General features: G+C 47.9%; 1 protein-coding gene across 1 annotated transcript; it reads right to left on the bottom strand.

The window, feature by feature from the left end:
* Positions 1-15,487: 15,487 nt before the first annotated feature.
* Positions 15,488-18,989, bottom strand: LOC109732390 (uncharacterized). The gene is made up of 5 exons (XM_020291566.3): positions 18,740-18,989; positions 17,566-17,626; positions 17,341-17,459; positions 16,500-16,549; positions 15,488-15,951 (listed from the first exon to the last, which is right to left on the bottom strand). Exons 1-5 carry the CDS (start codon positions 18,875-18,877, stop codon positions 15,909-15,911), a joined length of 411 nt encoding a protein of 136 aa, XP_020147155.1. The 5' UTR covers positions 18,878-18,989; the 3' UTR covers positions 15,488-15,908.
* Positions 18,990-20,931: the final 1,942 nt, after the last annotated feature.

Below are 20,931 nucleotides of genomic sequence, written 5' to 3'. Positions count from 1 at the left end.
CGGCAAGTAGCACGACCTCAGTGGCTGTTTTGGGAAGGCCTTGGTGCATGTTGTGACATTTCGGTGACAGATTGCTTCAAGACATACGCCATCGCGTATGCGGGCCGAAGGGCGGCCAGATCTATTCCTCCTGGCCATGGAACCTAATGGGAGGCGGCATTTCTTCATCACCAAACCTGCGACATGGTGTCTTGGAGGTCTTGTCGTCCCAGTGGTGTTGTCCCCGGTACCGATGAGGTTATTCTGGTGGAGAAGAAGCTTTGGTCTCGATTGCGTTTTCCATCTTGGTTCCGGGGTCATTTTTGTAAAAGTCAGGATCCAGTTTGTTATTTCCTTGTAGCCATTGGTCATGTTGTAATATGTTGTGTACTTGCTATGTTTAGTTAATGCTGCTCCGAGGTCCTTCTGAACTCTTCTTTTCGCCATAAAAAACTTCAATGCTTCTTTGACGAGATAGTCAACATATGAAACACGAATCGAGAGTAAGTGTTTGAAATGCACGTATTATGATACGCATGCGGAAGAAGATTTTAAACCTATGGAATATTTACTCTTTTAAACAATTTCTGTATATTCCATATATTTGGTAAAGATTTTATGAGTTAACAAATATTTTTGCTAATTTTCAAGTTGGTTTTATTTTTATATCCGTATGGTTAGACAAATATCGTAGCAAATCTGCATGATAATGCATTTGCGTTTTTATGCATTTTTTGCTCCGGGAGATCGGTATGTGTTCCTAACTTGATAATATTTGATTAGATTTGTAGGTAATATTTACTTCAAGGCTCGAGTAATTTTTTTTGTATGGATTTAAATCGACATTTTGTAACAACATTTATTCCTTGAAACAATATGCCCAATCTCAGGTGGTATATGTGAATGATGCTACCTTATGTTGTAGGTATAGATGTCAATCTAAAGCGCTTTCCTAAATAGAGAGGTGAATTGTAGCACAAACCAATATTTTTTGCATATGAATTTGTTTTGATGAAATGTACATAACTTTTTGGGAAAAGCTAGAGATTATGAAATTGCTTAATTAGTATGGCACGCTCGGTCCCTTCCTAAAATACAGTGTAAGGCACATTATTATGAGTGTGATCATCATTTTAAAACTTCGACATCTAATGTGCACGAGAGTATATGGATTAGTCATATAAGATTTTCATTGTATCAAAATATTCCTATATTCATTTACCTTTTACTAGGTTAGCCATAGTATAAGTAAACGTTGTACATTGGAGACCGAATAGTAAAGCACACTTTATATTGAAAAGGATGGAGTAGTATGTCGGATCTCGGGTTCCGGCAAAACTCTCAAGGTTCGAACACTGGGGTGCGCACGAAGATCTCCCCCCTACCGATCCACGTCCTAGCTTCGCTAAGATCTCAAGGGCTAACTCGACGAACTCGCAACACAAAGAACACAAGATTTATACTGGTTCGGGCCACCGTTGTGGTGTAATACCCTACTCCAGTGTGGTGGTGGTGGATTGCCTCTTGGGCTGAGGATGAACAGTACAAGGGGAAGAACAGCCTCCTGAGGTTGAGGTGTTCTTGTGTTTGGTGTGTGTGTGGGGTGAGGATTCGATGTCTCCTGCTGTGGTGGCTAGCCCTATTTATAGTGGCTCTGGTCCTCTCCCCAAATATTGAGCGGAAAGGGAGCCAACAACGGCCAATTTGAAAGGGGACAACTAGTACAACTTATCCTGACAAAAACAGTCTTCGCCTGCAAAAGGTTCTGGTGGTGATGCCGCCTTGGGCTCCATGGTGACTTCCGTCTTGCCGTCCGGCTGGTCTTGGTCTCGTTGCACTGATATGGAAACCTTTGCTTGACGCCTCGGTACTCCGCGCCTGCGCTTGCCTCCTTAGCACCAAAGAGGAAACAAGGACACTGTGCGCGCTGGCGCCCGCCTGATCTTGATCGTCATGGCTCACGTCACGAGAACCTCGCGAGATTTGCCTCGCCTTGATCTCTCCGTCCCTCGTGAGCCAGCCTGGCGACGCCGCTCCTGAGGAGGTCTTGTGTCGTCCGCCTCGCGAGGCTTGGCCCCTCGCGAGGGTCTTGAATGCCTTGTTGATGAAGATGGGTCGTACGATCCTGCTAGCAGAGCCATGCCGTGGGCCGCAGGCAGGCAAGTCTGGGGACTCCCGTTCCCAGAACGTCGACAGTAGCCCCCGGGCCCAAGGCGCGCTCGGGCTTGGCTTCGAGGCGAAGCCAAAGGTCAAGTGCGGAGCGCCGCGGGCCCCAATAGTCTGCGGCCTTGGTCGACGCGTGGCGGTTGATTGGACGTGGGTGTCTCCGCTTCCCCACGCTGCCTCGGTAACTGCCCGACTTGACAAGTCCCTGCGACATGCAAGGAGAAACCATCATTACATGTGATCGTGGGGGGCGCTGGTTGGCCTTCTCCTGCTATAAATGAGGAGGGGGGCAGAGCCCCCGTCGCCCATCTCTTTCCGTTCCGCCCGCTTCTTCTTCCTCTGCTCCACCGTTGACACCGATGGCGCCCATCCGAAGGTTTTCTGCTGCGGAGAAAGGAAAGACTCCCCTCAACGGGCCGGTACCGCTCCCGCCGAAGAAGAGGCCGGGCCACCGCCGCGACGCGGCGGCGATGCAGGTGGTGACGAGGCCTTGGTGCGAGCGGCCTCCTCCTGGGTATCCGTTACCCATGTACGCCCAAGCCGGGGGCTCAGGAGGGAGATGCGACGAGCGTCGGCGCGCGCGCCGTGGCCATGGTCGACGTGTCGTCGCGGCGCGCGGCGCCGCCCCTGGAGTCCATGCCACGGACTCCTCGCGCGAGCTTGTGCTGTGGGCGGCGATGCCCCCGAGCATTTGGATTCGCTTCCCGCGGTTCTTCTCCGACGTGATGCCGCCGAGGGGGGCCCCTCGAGCTCTGGTTGCAGCATGCTGACTGCGACGCTCCGGCGACCGGAGCAGAGGTTGAAATGATCTACTCCGGCAAGATCTTCATGACCCGCGGCTGAGGTGAGGTCGCGCGGGTTTGCCGCGCGGAGGGCGCCCACGCGATCCACTTCAATTATGACGGCGCCTCCACGCTGTCCTTCAAGGTCTTCGATGCGGAGGGCCGCCGCCTGGAGTGCTGCCCTAGAGGGGGCGCCAGGACGATGCGCGCCCGCCTGCGGCTCCTCCAGCAGCAGCGACTATTGGGAGTCCAGCGGTTCTCCTGAGCTCTACGAGACTCTGGAGACGAGCGACGACAGCTACGTGCCCCCAAGCTCCCACCGCGCCCGGAGCAAGGCTGCGGCGTCCAGCCGCCGCCGTCGCTGATCTGGATGGGGTTGGCGCCGGCCTCCCGTGGCCCACTGTTGATGATGACGTCGGCCGCGGGGGAGTGTAGATAGGATTCTCCTAAGTTCTCGTCTTTTGTTGCCTGCGAGGAATCGAGAAGTAACCCGCGGGGGCGTGTAAAGGGTCTGTAGTGTCTTTTGTTGATATTACCCTTATTATGGAAATTTGCGAACGCATGTCCTGTTTAGGCTCGGTCTCCCCTTTCCAACCTCGCGACGGCTTGTTGCTCTACGCTGACAGGTCCCGGTCCCCAGGCAAGCTGCAGTCGTCGCTGGTATGCCAGGTCGCGTGCCGTGGTCAAGGCCAGGAGGTAAGCGGCCCGAGGTCCAGTAAGACCTCCTGAGACGCGATGCTCAGGAGGTCCCCTTTAGCGCTCAAGCAGCTGTGGTAAGGTAAGAAAGGGAGGCGGCGTTGCCGCAACAGGGCTGCGGCGAGTATGACCCCTAGCTCCAACGATTAGCCGATCTGAGCGCGGGACTTATCTTGACGATTCAGGGTTGATTCCTCGTGATGCGCCAGGTTCGTGCGTAGGCGTCCGCAGCGTAGCTAGGTCAGGCCCATACGAGCCTCCCCTCTTCCCCACGTTCTCCTTTGTGCCCTACTACCTCAGGTCCCGGCCCTCGGGCGAGCTCAGCCGCCGCTGGTATGCCAGGTCGTGTGCCGTGGTCAAGGCCAGGGGGGTGAGAGCCGGAGAGCCAGTAAGAGCTCCTGAGTCGTGATGCTCAGGAGCCCCCCTTTCAACGCGCATGCGGATTGCATGGGGGAAAAGGGAGCTCGCGGTGCCGCCTGCCGTCATCCTCAGGAGATTCCTGCAAGCCAGCACAAGGAGAGACACAGTTTGCCATTATGGTTGCCGGGCGGCCACTGATTGCTTTGCCAGAGAATGGAGGCACTGAGGGCCCGGTGAGGTGGCGCGTGTGCCTAGGGCTCGGCCGCTCAGATTTGTCGACGTTGCAGGGACGGACCCGTGCACAAGCGCCGTGCCAGCATGAGTAGCCCCTGTGGGAGGTGAGAGTCAAACATGTGATAGTCATAGGTAGATTAAGCATGGAAATCATACTGGCTTAAGTAAATGCAGGGAAGATACATGCCACTGGGTCAGGCCCGAGCGACTTGGGGATGATGCAGCCCGAGGGGCTCCCCCAGCAAGGTAAGCTAAAGACATGAAAAGGGATACATGCCACAGGGACGGACCCACGTGGCCTGGGAATGATGCAACCTTGAGGGCGCTCCCAGCTAAACAAACTTGGAAAATTTCACCTGATTCTGTTGATGAAGGAGAGTTGGGGTAGCTGAAGGTACGCGGCGAAGGGGTCGCTCCTCATGAGCCACCGGGGCCCTGAGCCTCGGGAGGCTCTGGGGGTCTGGGCGGTTCCTTGAGGACCGTCTCCATCTCCGTCAGGACGGCGTGGCGCCTGGCCTCCTGAGTCGCCAGGGCGCGCCGCAGGTTGCGCTGATAGGCGGACGCCACGCTCGGCAGGCCAAAAGTCATGCGAACGTAGCTGTGCGGTGGGCCCTCGCAGCGTCCCACGCGCGAAGGCCAGAAGAGCTCCTGAGATGCGGCCCTGTTGAGCCCTGGGACGTCGATGAAGACGTGCAACCCGGCATCCTCGCCTGGATGGGGAGCTGCGCCTGGTGAGCGGCGGCCGCCGCGCATGGCCCTTGCGTCTTGCAGTTCCTGAGTGGTCTTGGTGATGAACTCCTGAGCGGTGGGCGCTCCTCGCCCTGTGTTCTCCTGATGGAAACGTGCCGCGAAGCATGCCTCCAAGTGGTGCCCAAGCGCCTCCCTCGTGATGTTGGCAAAGTCTGAGGCCCTCCAGAAGAGAGCCCCCGAGCCCTGCCCGAGGAGGGAGGCGCCCCAGGTGCGGGCGCCGATCCTGACGAGGCGCCGCTTGCCTGAAGCCCTGCGCGGTGCAGCTGCTTCTTCTTCTTCGGGTTGGCCTCAGGAGGGCAGTCGCCCTTGCTATCGGGGTCGTCGATTGCTGCAGCTTGGAAGGCACGCTCGAGGGAGCACACCGCGTCTCTTTCTTCGCACGGGACTGTGATGATTCCGCCGCTTCTTGGCATCTTGAGGACATTGTAGCTGTGATGGGTCACCGCCATGAACTTGGTCAGGGCTGGGTACCCGAGGATCGCATTATATGGCAGGCGGATGTGGGCGACGTTGAAGTCGATGAGCTCGGTGCGGTAGTTGTCGCGCTGTCCGAAGGTGACAGGAAGGCGGATATGCCCGATCGGGGTGGTGGAGCCGTCGGTCACTCCTGAGAAAGGCTTGGTGGGCTAAAGCTGATCATACGGCACTTGGAGATTGTCAAACATGTCGACGGACAGGACATTGAGCCATGCGCTACCATCGATGAGGGTCTTGGTAACTTGCACGGTGCTGATGACTGGTGAACAAAGCATCGGGAGGGCGCCAGCGGTAGCCGCGCACTTGAGCTGATCTGCCGAGCTGAACGTGATGGGGCACTTGGACCATGTGAGCGGGCGCATGGCCTCGAGCTTGGGGAGGACTGCATTCACTTCACGGACAAACTGTTTGAAGATAGGCTGTGAGGCCGGGGCTTGAGCTCCGCCCAGGATGCAGGCGATAGCACGCGGCTCCTGGAAGCCCCCAACCCCCTCATCTTGATGGTGGTCGTCATTAATTCCTTCTCGGTGGTGGCAGTAGTGGAGGAAGACCGGCGTTGCCCTGAGGACCATCCTCACGAGGCTGATCCTTCCAGGTGCCCTCGCGAGGCTGATCCTGCCAGCGGTCCTCACGAGGCCGGTCGCGCCACTCCTGGCGCGGGCCATGGTCATCCCAGCGTCCGCCACCACGTCCTCCTCCTCGGCCGTAGCCCCGGTCGTTGCGCTCGGGGCGTCGACCGAAGCGTCCTTCTCGAATGGCTCTAAGCTCCTGACAGTCGCTGGTGTTGTAGCTATGCAGGTTATGGAAGGCGCAGAACGGTCGACTGCTCTTGGATGACTCGGGCTGGTCCCTGCCGCGCTTCGTGTCCGGCTCCGCCGCGAGCACGGCTGCTCCCTTGCGCTTCACGTCCTTGGCCTTGGCTTTCTTCTCCTCCGGGTCCGCAGCCGGGAGCTCGAGGAGGGAGAGGCGCCCCTCCTCAGCTCCTGCGCACTTGGTCGCCAGGTTGAACAGCTCCAGAGACGTGCATAGCTCCTCGTGGATGGCGAGCTCCTCCTTCATCTTGATGTCGCGGACGCCATCAGAGAACGCGGAGATGATGGACTCGTCCGTCACCTTGGGGATCTTGAGGCGAACGTTGTTGAAGCGCTGGATGTACTTCTGGAGGGTCTCTCCTGGTTGTTGCTTGACGCGGCGTAGGTCACCCGCGGCTGGTGGACGGTCGCGAGTGCCCTGAAAGTTGGCAACGAAACGGTCGCGCATCTCGTCCCAGGAGGAGATCGAGCCTGGAGGCAGGTTCAGGAGCCAGGAGCGGGTGCCATCCTTGAGAGCCATGGGGAACCAGTTCGCCATGACTTTCTCGTCGCCGTTGGCCGCCTCGATGCTCAGCTCGTAGAGCTGCAGGAACTCTGCGGGGTCGGGGGTGCCGTCGTAGCGAGGAGGCAGATCCGGCTTGAACTTGCCCGGCCAGGCGACGCTACGCAGCTCAGGGGTGAAGGCGCGGCAGCCTACCGCGGTCACCGGGACTCGGCGTTGGTGGAGAACTTGTTCTTGATGGGGTCCCCGCACCGCCACCGCAGGCGGCACGCGGTCTTGCCGTGGTGGTGCAGGGAGCGCGGGGGCGTTTTCTCGTGGCCGAGGGACTTCTTGGCAACTTCTTTCTTCTTGCGCGGGCGCCGGACGCGGCAGGTCGCGCCGTGGGGCCGCGTGCCTTGGCGCCAAGACTCCGTCTTGGGGGCAGAGGTGGTGGAGGCGCTCCATGGGCCACGGCGCCCGTGGCTGGCGGGGGCGAGGCAGCGAGAGGGACGGCGTAGGGGAGCCCCCTGCGCCGCTGACAAGCTCGGCGATGCGGTCGAGCCAGTCCTCGTAGAGGTCGTCGACGGGGCGGTAGCGCAGGAGCTCGCGCGCCATGCATAGAGCGGCCTGCGCGTCCACGGGAGCGCGACGAGCGTGGGATGACGAACCGGCCGGGGTCAGCGATGGAGTGGCGGTGCGGCCGTCCCACCGCACCGAGGGGTGCAGCGAGGATGCTTGCTGCTCGTTCCCCGTCGGGCCGGTGGCGGCGTTGGCGGCAGGCGACAGAGAACGACGGGGCGCGCGTCCGCCATGGGGACAGAGCCGTCTGAGCAACGTGGGCGGCGAGGGCAGCCCGGCGCTCAGCGCGAGCGCGGCGCGCGTCCGCCATGGAGACGATGAAGCAACTGGACGCGGAGCAACGGAAGGGAAGTTTCGGCGCACCCCTACCTGGCGTGTCAAATGTCGGATCTCGGGTTCCGGCAAAACCCTCAAGGTTCGAACACTGGGGTGCGCACGAAAATCTCCCCCTACCGATCCACGTCCTAGCTTCGCTAAGATTTCAAGGGCTAACTCGACGAACTCACAACACAAAGAACACAAGATTTATACTGGTTCGATGCCTCTTGCTGTGGTGGCTAGCCCTATTTATAGTGGCTCTGGTCCTCTCCCCAAATATTGAGCGGGAAGGGAGCCAACAATGGCCAATTTGAAAGGGGACAACTAGTACATCTTATCCTGACAAAAGCAGTCTTCACCTGCAAAAGGCTCTGGTGGTGACGCCGCCTTGGGCTCCGTGGTGACCTCCATCTTGCCGTCCGGCTGGTCTTGGTCTCGTTGCACTGATATGGAAACCTTTGCTTGACGCCTCGGTACTCCGCGCCTGCGTTTGCCTCCTTAGCACCAAAGAGAAAACAAGGACACTGTGCGCGCTGACGCCCGCCTGGCGCCCGCCTGATCTTGATCGTCATGGCTCACGTTACGAGAACCTCGCGAGGTTTGCCTCGCCTTGATCTCTCCGCCCCTCGCGAGCAAGCCTGGCGAGGCCGCTCCTGAGGAGGCCTTGTGTCGTCCGCCTCGCGAGGCTTGGCCCCTCGCGAGGGACTTGAATGCCTTGATGAAGATGGGCCGTACGGAGCTGCTAGCAGAGCCACGCCGTGGGCCACAGGCAGGCAAGTCTTGGGACCCCCGTTCCTAGAACGCCAACATAGTATATTATTTTGTGAAAACATTTATATTTTTATCTACGTTTCAGTATCACCAACGTACATCTTTTTGGTCTCTTCCGGTCATAGAGGAGTGTTAGCACACCAATAATCCAACCAATATGTTTCTGTAAATTATTGTTGTTGTATCAGATTATGTGAACCTCCTTTGGCTTGAAAAATATTACTTTGTTTTACAGATAATTTATGAATAATAAGTTAAGACCTCCTTTTGTGTTTACAAGGCCTACACGCATTTTTTTAGTCCATTTGACTAAATAATAATAATTATGTCATAATAATATATCACTATCTATAGCAATAAATAAAGACCCAAAGGGGGTGGATTCAATAAATCTCGACCATCAAACCATGTTAATCGAACAACCTATATGTTTCTGTGGTGAGCACTCGACATGTTAGCGTGCAATTAACATCGTACCAAATATGAACATCTACACTATCCACTTAATTAACACGTAATTGATATCCTATCTAGTATCGATGTGTAACTAATTTTCTCTTTAATATCAATGTGCATTCCACATATGCATTTACCAGTTCATGTTAAAACATGTTTCCCATGCTGTCTTTTTTTATGGCACGCAACTCATAAAAATTATTTGGTTTAACTGGTTTTGTTTTCTTGAAAAGGAGGGTTTTCCCCTGGCCTTTGCAATGGACGATGCACACAACCATTTGGTCTAACTTGTTGTAAAATAATTCTCAAATGTGTGTGTGCTTGTAAACCTAAAAGAATGGAGAGATGAGTTTTAGCTCAGTTTTCTCACATTAACTGAACAACTCTCTTCTTCTAATATGAAATGACAGAGCTCCTGCCCTTGCCTCGGCAAGCATTTCAAGAAAAATAACGCAGGGAGAGATGAAGGAATGAATTAGCCAAGCCGTTATATTAAGATTGTGTGGTAGATTAGCAGGGGCCGGATGAATGCACAAATCAGAACTGCATACCAGAACACAAAAGGCAATCCAATTTCTCCATGTCCCTCTCAGTCCAACTCTAGTTAATCTTATCGCCAACCTCCTCCTCTACAACTACAACCTTATCGCCAACTTCAGCGGTCATTTTTGGCATGGACACTTGGCGGAAAAGAAAGCAAGGCCACCATATGTGTGCAGCTGCCAAGAAGGAAAAGCTATAGCCAGGGAAAGGGAGTGGAATGCGGTTGCTTCTTCCACCTGAAAAGAAAAGGCGCTTTTGAGCTAGCAACAGTCTCGGGTACGGGGGTGGTTGCTGCGGCGTGCGGGGAGAGTGATGCGCGCATTCTCGTCGGCACCGGAGTGCGAGGAGAGAGTACGTGATGGAGATCAGTGGTTGCTGCGGCGTGCGCGACCACCAAAATCTAGCCGGAGTTTGCGCGGTCGTGGAGTAGTTTATTGGGTCGAAGAACGGGCGCGCCGAAGCCTCGCCGCTTTCGATACAGAGCAATGCGTTGCATGCGCGCGCGCGTGGGGAGCCTGAGAAAGAGCACGCTGGTTTGAATTTCGGTGGGCATCTTGGATGGTTTCCGTGGGTAGTGTGGTGTTGCTTGCCATCGTGTGTGATTCCGGGGGCTGATTAGACCGGTTGATTGACACGCGCGCTTAACAAGCCACACCTGCATCTTCCAAGAGACAAGCCAAATTTGATACGGCATGCATCTTGCTAATTGAGAAGGCACTAAGTTGGGTATGCGAAGTAGCTAGCTTACGTGAGTGAGGAAACACGATGAGGTGCACTCTTCGTTCTAGAGATGATCAGCGTGCCAATCTAGCACTCTGGCGCGACAGAGGCTAGTAGGATCTGAGTGTGTCTCTGGATCGATCCTTGTGTCGGACATGTGCAGGGTGGTGGGAGGCAAAATGCTTGCCCCTGGTCAAACGGAAGTGATATCGCCGTCAACCAATCCAATATATGCATGGCTACGCAGATAACATTATCTTTTCTTTCTATCTTCCACTCCTGCGGTCCTATCTTGTTAGTGTAGTACTTATTTTCTTCGATCTAGTAGATCCGAAGAGATATTGTTAGTTGTTACTTTCTCCATCCGGGTTTATCGGCCCCCTTCGTATTTTAGGTTGATGCCTGATAATCTATATTAACTAATAAAATATAATGCATATGTTAGTAAAGCATACATTTAAGGATTTGTATTCAAAAGAGGATTCACACGGTATATTTTTTTTGTCATGTATTATATATTTTATTAGTTAAATTTATGGTCAAAATTTAACCATATATATAAAGACGCTCAATAAGCCCGGACGGAAGGAGTACATACCTTTTTCTCACGGAAGGAGAAAGCTTTGTAATTAATTACGCAACATCGTGATTTCAATCATTGAGCAGCTAATGCTCAACACACTAACACAAGGTAGGTATTTTACATGATACACTAACAATTAAGCGTTTATGTTGTACCAATGAGCACTAATGCTCAAGTAAAAACCAAATTACTTTTCTAATTAAGCATCTTGCACTATACATCGCCTAACTAGTACTACCTCCGTCCTGAAATTAATTGTTGCTGACATTATTGTATTTAGACGTGTTTTAATGTGTAGATTCACTCATTCCGGCGACAGTTAATTCCGGACGGAGGGAGTACATGTTAGTGGAAGAACTATATATGTCTAATCGATGGTTTACCGTGCAAAATTCTCTCTACTAGCTATCGCCCTAGGCACAAGCGGTAATTTTATCTCACTTCGGCTTTTAAAGGAAAAAAGGGGGCTATTTATGACTAGGTCAATGGAGTTGCATTTGCCAAACTGAAGTTGCACTTTTAAGAAATTGAATCAAACATGAGAAACTCAACGTAGGACCAACAAAATCCAAAAATAAATAAAATGCCTACTCACATGCGACCCTTGGGGTTGCGAAAAAATGTGTCAAGTGTAAGGTCATCACTAATATACTCGCATGTATTAATCAAAGTTGTCAAGTCATGTGGAAGCTGATAACCAATTGTTTTCCTTGTCGCTTTTGTGGGTAATGGAGGCGTTAACCAGGAATGTCCATATCATGGTGATTCATGCGGGTTATAGCTAGCTGACAAACACAAAGAGCATTACCACTCCATGGCAAGAGAAATGAAACATTTTGTGTTGTCCTTGTGATGATGATACAAGGATGCATGTTTGTTTGTTGTGTGTCGTTGCTTGCATCGGCTCCCTTTACATTCCCTTCTTCTTCTTCTTCTTCTTCTTCTTCTTCTTCTTGTTCTTCTTCTTGGTGTTATCTTTTGTGGTTGTGTGCATCCCCAATATATTGACCAGGTACTATATAGTGTTATTGCAAAAGCCGGTGTAATTCATATCATCTAGGTATTGATATATTAGCTTCTGTAAAAACAAAAGGAAATTTGTATCTAGATACGGCAACAGCTCGTACACAAATGCACACACCCAATAAGTTTTGCCCTGGTAGCTTGTCAAGTTGAGCATGTATCATGCTGCTTTTAATTAGGACACATCCTTGAATACTATTACATTTGGCGTCTGTTGTTGCAACGATTTGTTAATGTGCCAGCTCTTTTCTGCTAATTACATGCTCAACATTATTTTGAAACAAGGCTATATTGTAGTGTTATATAATTTCGATTTCTTAATGAGTTACAGTGACGCTATCTTAGCAATGACACATAATATACATGATGATGGAATAGAGAGAAACGGGAAATGAGAGAAATTGCCTTCTCTTACCGAAGAGCTAATATCTTAGTTTAAAAAAATGAGACACTCTCTCCATTGTACGAGATGTCTTCTTCTATTTTTTTAAAATTTTAGTTTTAATCACCCAATAATTTCAAGATCAGGTAAACATTTAGCGCTAGAGATAACCCATTGTATACCATGTCGTTTGTGGGAATATAACATGCTTTTATCCCTAATAACGTGAAATATATGTAAGGAGACCGCTTTTATCAACTAGTGTATATGTCGTTGGCTAGTGCTCAACTTTGAAACCTAAAATGTGTGGAAGAAGATAATCATCTTTCCTTAATGTGTGCTTTCATCTTGCTTGAAGACTTCTGTTTTGAATCAGAAACCCACGTTTCCACTAATACCATTTCCCCGAGTTTTGCAAGTAAAAAAAAATTTTGGCTTGTCCTTTAACAGTTTTGTGTACCGTGTTGGACCAGATAGGTTGGCAAGTGCCATCATACAAAGGCATATATTTTTTTTTGCGGATAGAAAAATGTATTACTCAAGTAGTAGAAATGCTACGGTCTGCAATACAAAGGCATATGCATGGCAGCATTCTTAAAATAAAACACTAATTAAACCCATTTTGATAGTTGGAGTGGGTTAGGTTTCAAAATGTCAAACTTGTAATATATTGTATTTTATGTATTTATACTGTAGTTTTCATCATCTCTAGTAGTAATAGTATCACTACCGGCTTAAGTAAGTTTTGTACTTGGAGGACCACCGTACCGTACTCGCTCTTGCATTTAGTCAACTCGGTAGCCGGCCAAAAGAAATAAAACTCGGTAGCCGGCGGTCCGGGTGCACGGCAAATCGCGGATCCACCTCAGCATGCTCAACGCAAAAATTGCGTGTACAACCTGTGCCTGTCCGTGGCCATATTGTTTTCGCCCAAGGAAACGGGAGCTGCGAGGAGGCCTGGAGCGGGCGGGCGCGTGGCCGTACGGTCCCGGCACGAGCCGGCGCGTAGCCCAGCTGCGGCAGACCACGCGACCCCGGGCCCGCCAGCCAGTCACGCCCTACCAGACAAGCAGTGGACCCGCTGTGATCTCTGATTGCGACCCATCCAGTAAACTGCTGCCAAGTTTTCCAACCACCGCTAGCCCTAGCGAGACTGCGACCCGTCGGGGATGACCGAACAGCATACGGTTTTGTGCACTTCCTTTTTGTTTTACCTAACCCAGATGCATCCTTCGTTGTCCTCTAGTACATGCGAGGCACCATTGTTGCGCGGGCATGCACACACATTCAACGTAAGTTATCCCACAATAATTGCAGTACAATTGTTGCAAGTTATATACTTCCTCCGTCTAGGCGAGTAAGTCACCTTACGAAAACCAGATATTTTCAAAAATCTTAGGCGCAATACATTAAATTCCTTCCTCGTTTCTCTCCTAGCCTCGTACTGCTGCCCACTAAAACCAGCAAGAGGAGGCGCCCGCAAGGAAAGGACCACTGCATGCATCGTGGCTGTGTGTTGATTAGGCAAGAGATTAAAATGATTTTGCATGCAGTACATACGCACGCGCATGGACAACTCAAACAGCAGCTAATAACTAGCGAGTCAATGCTGGTTTTCCTTCCGTTTAAAACAATGCTGTGATTGGAGGTTTCCTGGTCGAGGTGCTCCTCCTCGTCCAATCTCCAGCCACCTAGGTTGCGCTGCTCTTCCTAATATGACTTACCCACCTAGACGGAGGGAGTACTCCCTCCGTTTCTAAATATTTGTCTTTTTAGAGATTTCAAATGAACTATTACATACGGATGTTTATAGACATATTTTAAAGTGTAGATTCACTCATTTTACTTTGTATGTAGTCACTTGTTGAAATATCTAGAAAGACAAATATTTAGGAATGGAGGGAGTATATGTTTATTTAGTTGCAACGGATGCTTGACGGAGTCGAATAATAAAATGATGCAACCATGCAATCCTCACACTTCGATCTACCTTAGTCATGCGTATCTGCTAACGAAAGAATGACCATGTGCCTCGTTTGACGCAGAGGCAGAAAGTAGTGCTCCTTTTTGAAAAAAAAAAATCTGCTAACGAGAGGGAGTGGAACAAAGGAAACAATTGGGTATTGTTAACATGTCCTTAAGCCCAGCAGACAAGTGGCATATGGAATGCGAAATCGCGACTAGAATGTTCATTTATTATTAATCGTGGCACGTCAAGCTGTGGACATGCGATTATTTCCGATTGAATTGGAGCCACGGGTTCAGGTGGACTATACATGAATGAACGAAGTAAAGCACAGCCACATATTAGATCTGGTCACCATTTTGTACCAGTTGACATAATTGCACCCTTGCATGAGAACCATACCATACTGCTTCCTCCGTTCCTAAATAGTATAAGTCTTTCTGGAGATTTCAATATAAACCATGTACAAATGTATATAGACATATTTTAAAATATATATTCACTCATTTTGCCATTTTGCTTCGTATGTACTCCCTCCGTTTGAAACGGAGGGAGTAGTTCATATTGAAATCTCTAGGAAGACATATTTAGGAACGGAGGGAGTACGTTCCATGGTTGCACGTAATTAAGGGGTGTGAATTTGGTTTTCTTCCAAGTATGGTGGACTAGTTGCTTACTCCATATTCTGATTCTGAATCGAGAAATACACAGAGAGTTCAATGCGCAAGACATGCGTGCCACTGATCCGTGCGAACGGCTGAGTTAAACTTCATGTGCGTGGTGCATGATCTCACCATCTGTACAGAGCCAGTCAGTAGTTCGAACTAAAGGAGTCCTGACTCGAAGCGCTCTCAAGAGGCATGTGAGAGGGCAGAGGTGGACGAAGTTGATCAAGACATTCGTCGTATTTCTTTCAGTAGGCAGCAAGCATTTCACTTGAGCTGACAGTTATGGCAGCCTCTCCCGTCTCCATGAGACGAACACCACCACCACTGACTGGTTCACAACCATTCCAATAATACCTACCTCCATGGCATTTCGCATGATAAGATTGCGAACTACCCTAACTGCCCCCCAGTTAACTGGGCCGTGTGTTCTCTGTTTTTAGCTACTCCGTTCTAGTCATCCAGAGGATTCTCGCTTAAAATAACCTCATCTGAAGGCAGGATAACAGGAGATCACGTCACAAGATTATCAATTGCCAGGGTATATTTCAGCGTTCAGATTAGGTATGTCGGCCTCTTCAAACTTAGCATCAGCAATATGTGAGTGAATCTCAACTCTTCCCTTCCTTGGCTTTCTTAATTCCATCCTAATTCTCTGGATGTACAGAGGTTCAAGATAACCTTCAGCTTCTGATCTGGACGCTTCAGGGAGATCATAGTAAGAACAGAAGAATAGCTAAGCCATCATGCAAGTGGCCCACAAGGGGACAAACTTATAATTTGCGGTAAAAGCAGCAACGGCAGCATGTCATAATCGTACACAACATTTGAGACAGGATTTTTCAATGCCTTCCCTGTCTCGCTAAGCAGGCTGTTCTATAACCTGCGGGGCATGGGCCTCAAGTGCCCAATAAGAGATCTGGACAGGTACTTAAAACAAAAGGAACATAGGAATATCTAGCTACATAACCTGCATAAGGCATCAGACAGAAAACTGCAAACCAGGAAATTTGCTTCCTAGGTCTTGTGGGTTTTTGCCCACCTATTCTGCCTGCTGACAGAAAGATGAATACATCCAACTAGGTCATCAAGAAGGCATAAAGATTTTTTTGCCGTTTACATGGAGGGTTGCTTTGCTCTGAGAATTTAAATGATCTTCAGAAATTCACATGTTTGCTTTCCTCTCCCACCGTTCTTTAACATCAAGCCTGAAAATATGACATACGGGTGATAAGAGCGAGAGCCAATCGTTTCATTTCACACAAAAAGTGGTGGCAAGCTGGCACGTTAGCATTTGCCAGAGGTGGCCATAAGAAATGTCACACCTTGCTGGCTTACCACAGCTCCATTAGAACCATGGTAAAAGAAAGAGAAAAACTCGTCCTTTGAATCAGATTTCCTTAGTTTTCTCACAAGAGTTTATCTCATGTCCATCAGATTAAGTCGACCATAAAAAATCTCAAAATAACCTGTAGATAGCCTATTGGTAATTTGCAGTTTGAATCATTATTGCCCACTTTGTTCACAGCAAGTCAAATGGTGTCTTCTTTGTCAGATTCAGTCGTACAATGTATATGAACTTCTTGAATGATTTAAGGTGAAATTTAAGGGAATTCAGTGTTAATGAAGTTTTCCGATGAAGATGAACATGAACTGCCCGAATAGCAACTAAGTAGAGAGTAGCATGAGACTGCATGAGATAGTGGAAAACATAAGCTGTCACATAGTATGATACAGTACAGTGATGAAATAGTACCCCCAATGCAACTTCCTTTTGTTCCTCAAGGGCAGGGACGGTGCAAGATTCTGCAAATATGTGGGAATAAATCATCAAGCTATTTTTATGACAATGATATTTGTGAATTCCGTTAATTAATTAATGGGCTTGAAGAAACGATGATATGGCATCAAATCAATGATCTTGAATATATGAAGTATAATAAATGTCTTAAAGATGTAAATGTATCTCGTATGACAACCGAACAGCAACAAAGTTAACTCAATCTGGTATCAATGTAGACAAAGGGACACATCAACTTTTGATCCTATCGAGTCAATGTACATTCAACAGACAAAGACACAAAAGGTATTATAATTGCAATTATATTGCATTTTAAACCTATTTGGTAAACACTATGTAAGAAATAGACAGATGCCAACACCAAACAGGCACTTCTAGATAAAACCAATAAGAATCTAGATCATTAAATTTATGTTCATTTCGTGGCGAGACACTTTCTTCATCAGCCCATGACACCTACTCTGAACTAAAACCAGAACAATTATTTTGGAACGAAGGGAGTATTAACAAAAATAAGAAAACAACGTATATTTTGCTGCAACAACTGCAGAAATCGAGGTATAGCAGTTTGTTCCATTACCTGAGAAAATTTCAAGACCTAAAGACCAATTGAAATACGTTACCGGGACTTGAGAAATAAAAATTCTGCAGTAAATAGCTTTATTTCTACAGATAACCCTTTTCCTGTAACTAATTTTCTGTGCTACGATTAAAGGCCCAAGCAAAAGCAACAATCTTCACGAATTTAGATGAAAATAAGATAGCCAAGCATTTTCATAAGTATAACCAGACATACCGCTTGGGCTCCTGTAGTTGATGTTGTATGCTGTACATCTATTGCGGCACTATCAATTGATTTATCCTTATTATTAAATTTAGAATCATTGGCTACATTTGTATTCGCCCCAGTTCTTCCTACAAATTTCAAATACAACGAACAAATAGCTTAAAGATCTCCTGCAAAAAAGAAAAGAAAAAGAAACTGAACACAAGGTAATCGCAGATACATAAAGAGAGATACCTTTAGGTTTTCCTTTGGATTTTGTTTTTTCCTTTATTTGTAGCCATTTCTTGTGCAATTCCTGTAACATGAAAGATCAAACAATTTAGTTCGTATTTCTCAAAGCAAAAACAATACTATAGAGTTGGTAACTTCAGAAAAAAGGATAGAAACACTCTGAACAAACGTTTGGAAATTTGCCGTTTAATTCAGGGTTGAGATTCTTAAGGATGAGAAATTATGCTTTTCAACTGGAACTTCTCAAATGAAATTGTTGAGACCAGCATCTCATTAACAATCTATGTAATATGTATGGCACAAGAGAAAAAAATGACCCAAACAAAAACATCACATCCAGTTTAGCACAATATCTTTTCTATAATCTAACCCAAACTCTAGCAACAACAGGTTTCAAATAGGCATTTCACAGAAGTGCTAATATTATATTTCTCTCTCTTTTTTTGCCGTGTTTTCTCATTTATTACACTCATCAATGTACAACAGTGCAAGTACAGTATGCAGGATTCCTAACTAAAGCATAATATTGTGGCCTCTATGTTTTGACCAGAAATTTTGCAAGTTTTTTTTCCTTTAACTTCAACTAGTGCTAAACACAAAAACTGCACTCTTAACAATATCTGGGAGATTTATTGTCTTCAAATTTTGACGCCGAGCGGTCAATGGCTCGGCTAAAAACCTCTGGAAAACAACTGGATTTTGGATGCCTGTTCTGTTCCTCTATTGAAACACTTCCGTGTCCGGTCGTGTGGTCAAAAAGGCGAGCACTTCAACTATCAGAATTCAGAAGCTGAAGATATGTCTATGCTGGAAACAAATCAAACTATTCCTAACAATTTTCTATAAAAAGATCTGGATAAATTGGTTCATGGCAACGATGAGGGCAGCATAAGAAGAAAACACAACATGTCACCCCTAGACAAAGGTGCTACCGCCATTCTGTATGACTATGACATTGACATTAAAGCCTACAGCTTGAACATTTTCCTCCAGTAATTGAGGAGCAGGGAGGGAGGGAGGGACCAATTTTGCCCTGCCCTAGTGTGCCCTTCCAAAGTACAGTACTAATATGCTTCCTATAACGGTTAGAAAGAAGCATCCACCTGTGGGGAATCATGAACCTCACAAGATTCGCACTGAACATTCGAGAAATCTACTGTAAGTAAGAGAAGAAAACCTTAAACTTGTCGAGCTGATCTTGGGACAGCTTGGAGGGCTTGAATTCCGGATCGAGGAGCCTACTGGATGCGAGCGCATCCTCCTTTCCCTTCGCCTCGTCGCCTTCGTCAGCATCTCCTCCGCCTCCGCACCCCATCTCTTGCTTTGCCTTTTTCTTTCTTTCTTTCTCTCTTTCTTTTTCTGTCTTCCTTGCTTGTGTTGTCGCTTCCTGGGCTCGTACCTAAGAGATAGGCTGGGCCTGATCTTGGCCCAAAGGTTCGTATGGTGGTCGGGCCTGATATCACCTTCTTCTGCTTGTATGGTCGGGTCCGATCTTGGCCCAATGTTTGTGGATTTTGAACCCCTCAAAAAAAAAACTCAAAATAATAATAAATCCCCTCTCTGTATGTTTTTTCTTCCTCTCGGCGACGCACGACGGTGTTGTTGAGAAATCCACTTCCCCACCCTCGAACTCCGGCATGACAAGTTCGCGATGATCCACGGGCTGGCCTTGTCTCGGAGGAATAGGGGTAGGGTATCCCGCCCGGCGGAAGTTTCCTTCTTGGTCTAGGGTTCAAGATGGCCGGAAGCACGTCAAGATCCGGTGCTACGGATGATGATGCGGCCATGATGAAAAAGTTGGTGCTCTCGGAGGAGGACCCCGATGACGTGGTAATTGAAGAGGAAGATGCGATCTCGGAGGATTCCACTAGATGGATGGCAATTACCAGGGTTCATATGGAGAAGCCCTATAGTCAGTACTGGTTCTACAGAAATACGAGGGCCGCGTGGGATCTGACAAAGGAGATGAAGATTCGTCCACTTAATGATAATTTATACACGCTAAAATTCTCTTGGTTAAGCATTTGGGAACAAGTTATGGAAGGACCTTGGACCTTCCGGGGAAACGCGGTGATTCTGCCACCACATGATGGATTCTTGAAACCCTCGCCTTTCGCTTTGGATACAATAGAGATATTTGTTTAGATACAAGATCTTCTAGATGGCTACTATCCTCTGCACAAGTCTCTAGCACGGAAGGTAGGGGAGTTTGTGTACACTGAGCCAAAGTCGCAGGATTTTGAGGGAAATTCTTTAGGGTAAGGGTGAACATCAATGTTAATAAACCTCGCTTGCCCTCAAGCGAATGTTGAGCTCAATAATCATGACCACATGTTTATAGAGAGAGGTGTCGATAAACAAAATACAAACAAAGCATCATGCTCATTATTATAACAACAATTATTCCTCATAACACTTCTCATGATCAATTAATAATTCATTCACATGCTAAAGTATAAACAATAAACTTTCTTGAAAACTAATAAACTATGTTCTCAGTCACTGAGACAATTACTATTCACCAGGAAGAGTATATGTAAGAGCTTTTGGTTTAGCAAATTCAACATACTCAACTATCATATAGTCTTCCATGATTGCTGACACTCAAAGCATATTTTCAAAACAAACTTTTCAGTCAGACACAAAGGAAGATGGGGGTTTAATGTTTCACCTCCCAACTTATTTACCTCAAGGATAATATCAACAATAATAACTCATGATTACCTATATCCAACAGGATATATGTGCCTGGATCGTTACCTACCACATGAAGCTTGCTAAGTGGAGAATAATTGAGGGCGGAATAAGAATGAATACTATTGACTTTTGCATAGAAGTAAAAGTTAAAAAGTAAAAGATATGCCCTTCGCAGAGGAAAGTAGAGGTTGTCATGCACTTTTTTAATTTGGATGCGCAAGCTCTTAATGCAAATGAATGTTACTTTATATTGCCCCTTCTGATAGCAACCTTTATTATGCAGTCCATCATTTTAATTGCCACTACTGTAGGATGGTCCAAACACGACACTACGATCAAAGACCCCTTCGATGAAACTGTGTGCGATGCCATAATCGCAAACGGTGGTGTAAAAAAACCCATCAAAAAAGGTGCAAAACGTTTGCGATGGCGGATGCATCAAACACGGTTCAGATTTTAGTTGCGTGTGCGATGTAGGGCATACGGTTCAGTTCAATTAACTGTTTGGATGAGGAGGAACAAAACAAACGGGCATCCAGATGAAGGTGTGTGCGATATACAACATACGATTCACTAGGATGAACTGTGTGTGATTAGGCAACACAATGGAAACGGTTCAACTGAATTTCAGTTATATATATATATAACTGAAATAAACATTCAATTACATAA

Source organism: Aegilops tauschii, chromosome 3 (assembly GCF_002575655.3).
Source record: "Aegilops tauschii subsp. strangulata cultivar AL8/78 chromosome 3, Aet v6.0, whole genome shotgun sequence".
Lineage (NCBI taxonomy): Eukaryota > Viridiplantae > Streptophyta > Magnoliopsida > Poales > Poaceae > Aegilops > Aegilops tauschii.
Note: the sequence above shows the minus strand (reverse complement) of the source record. Positions and strands in the feature narration are given on the sequence as shown.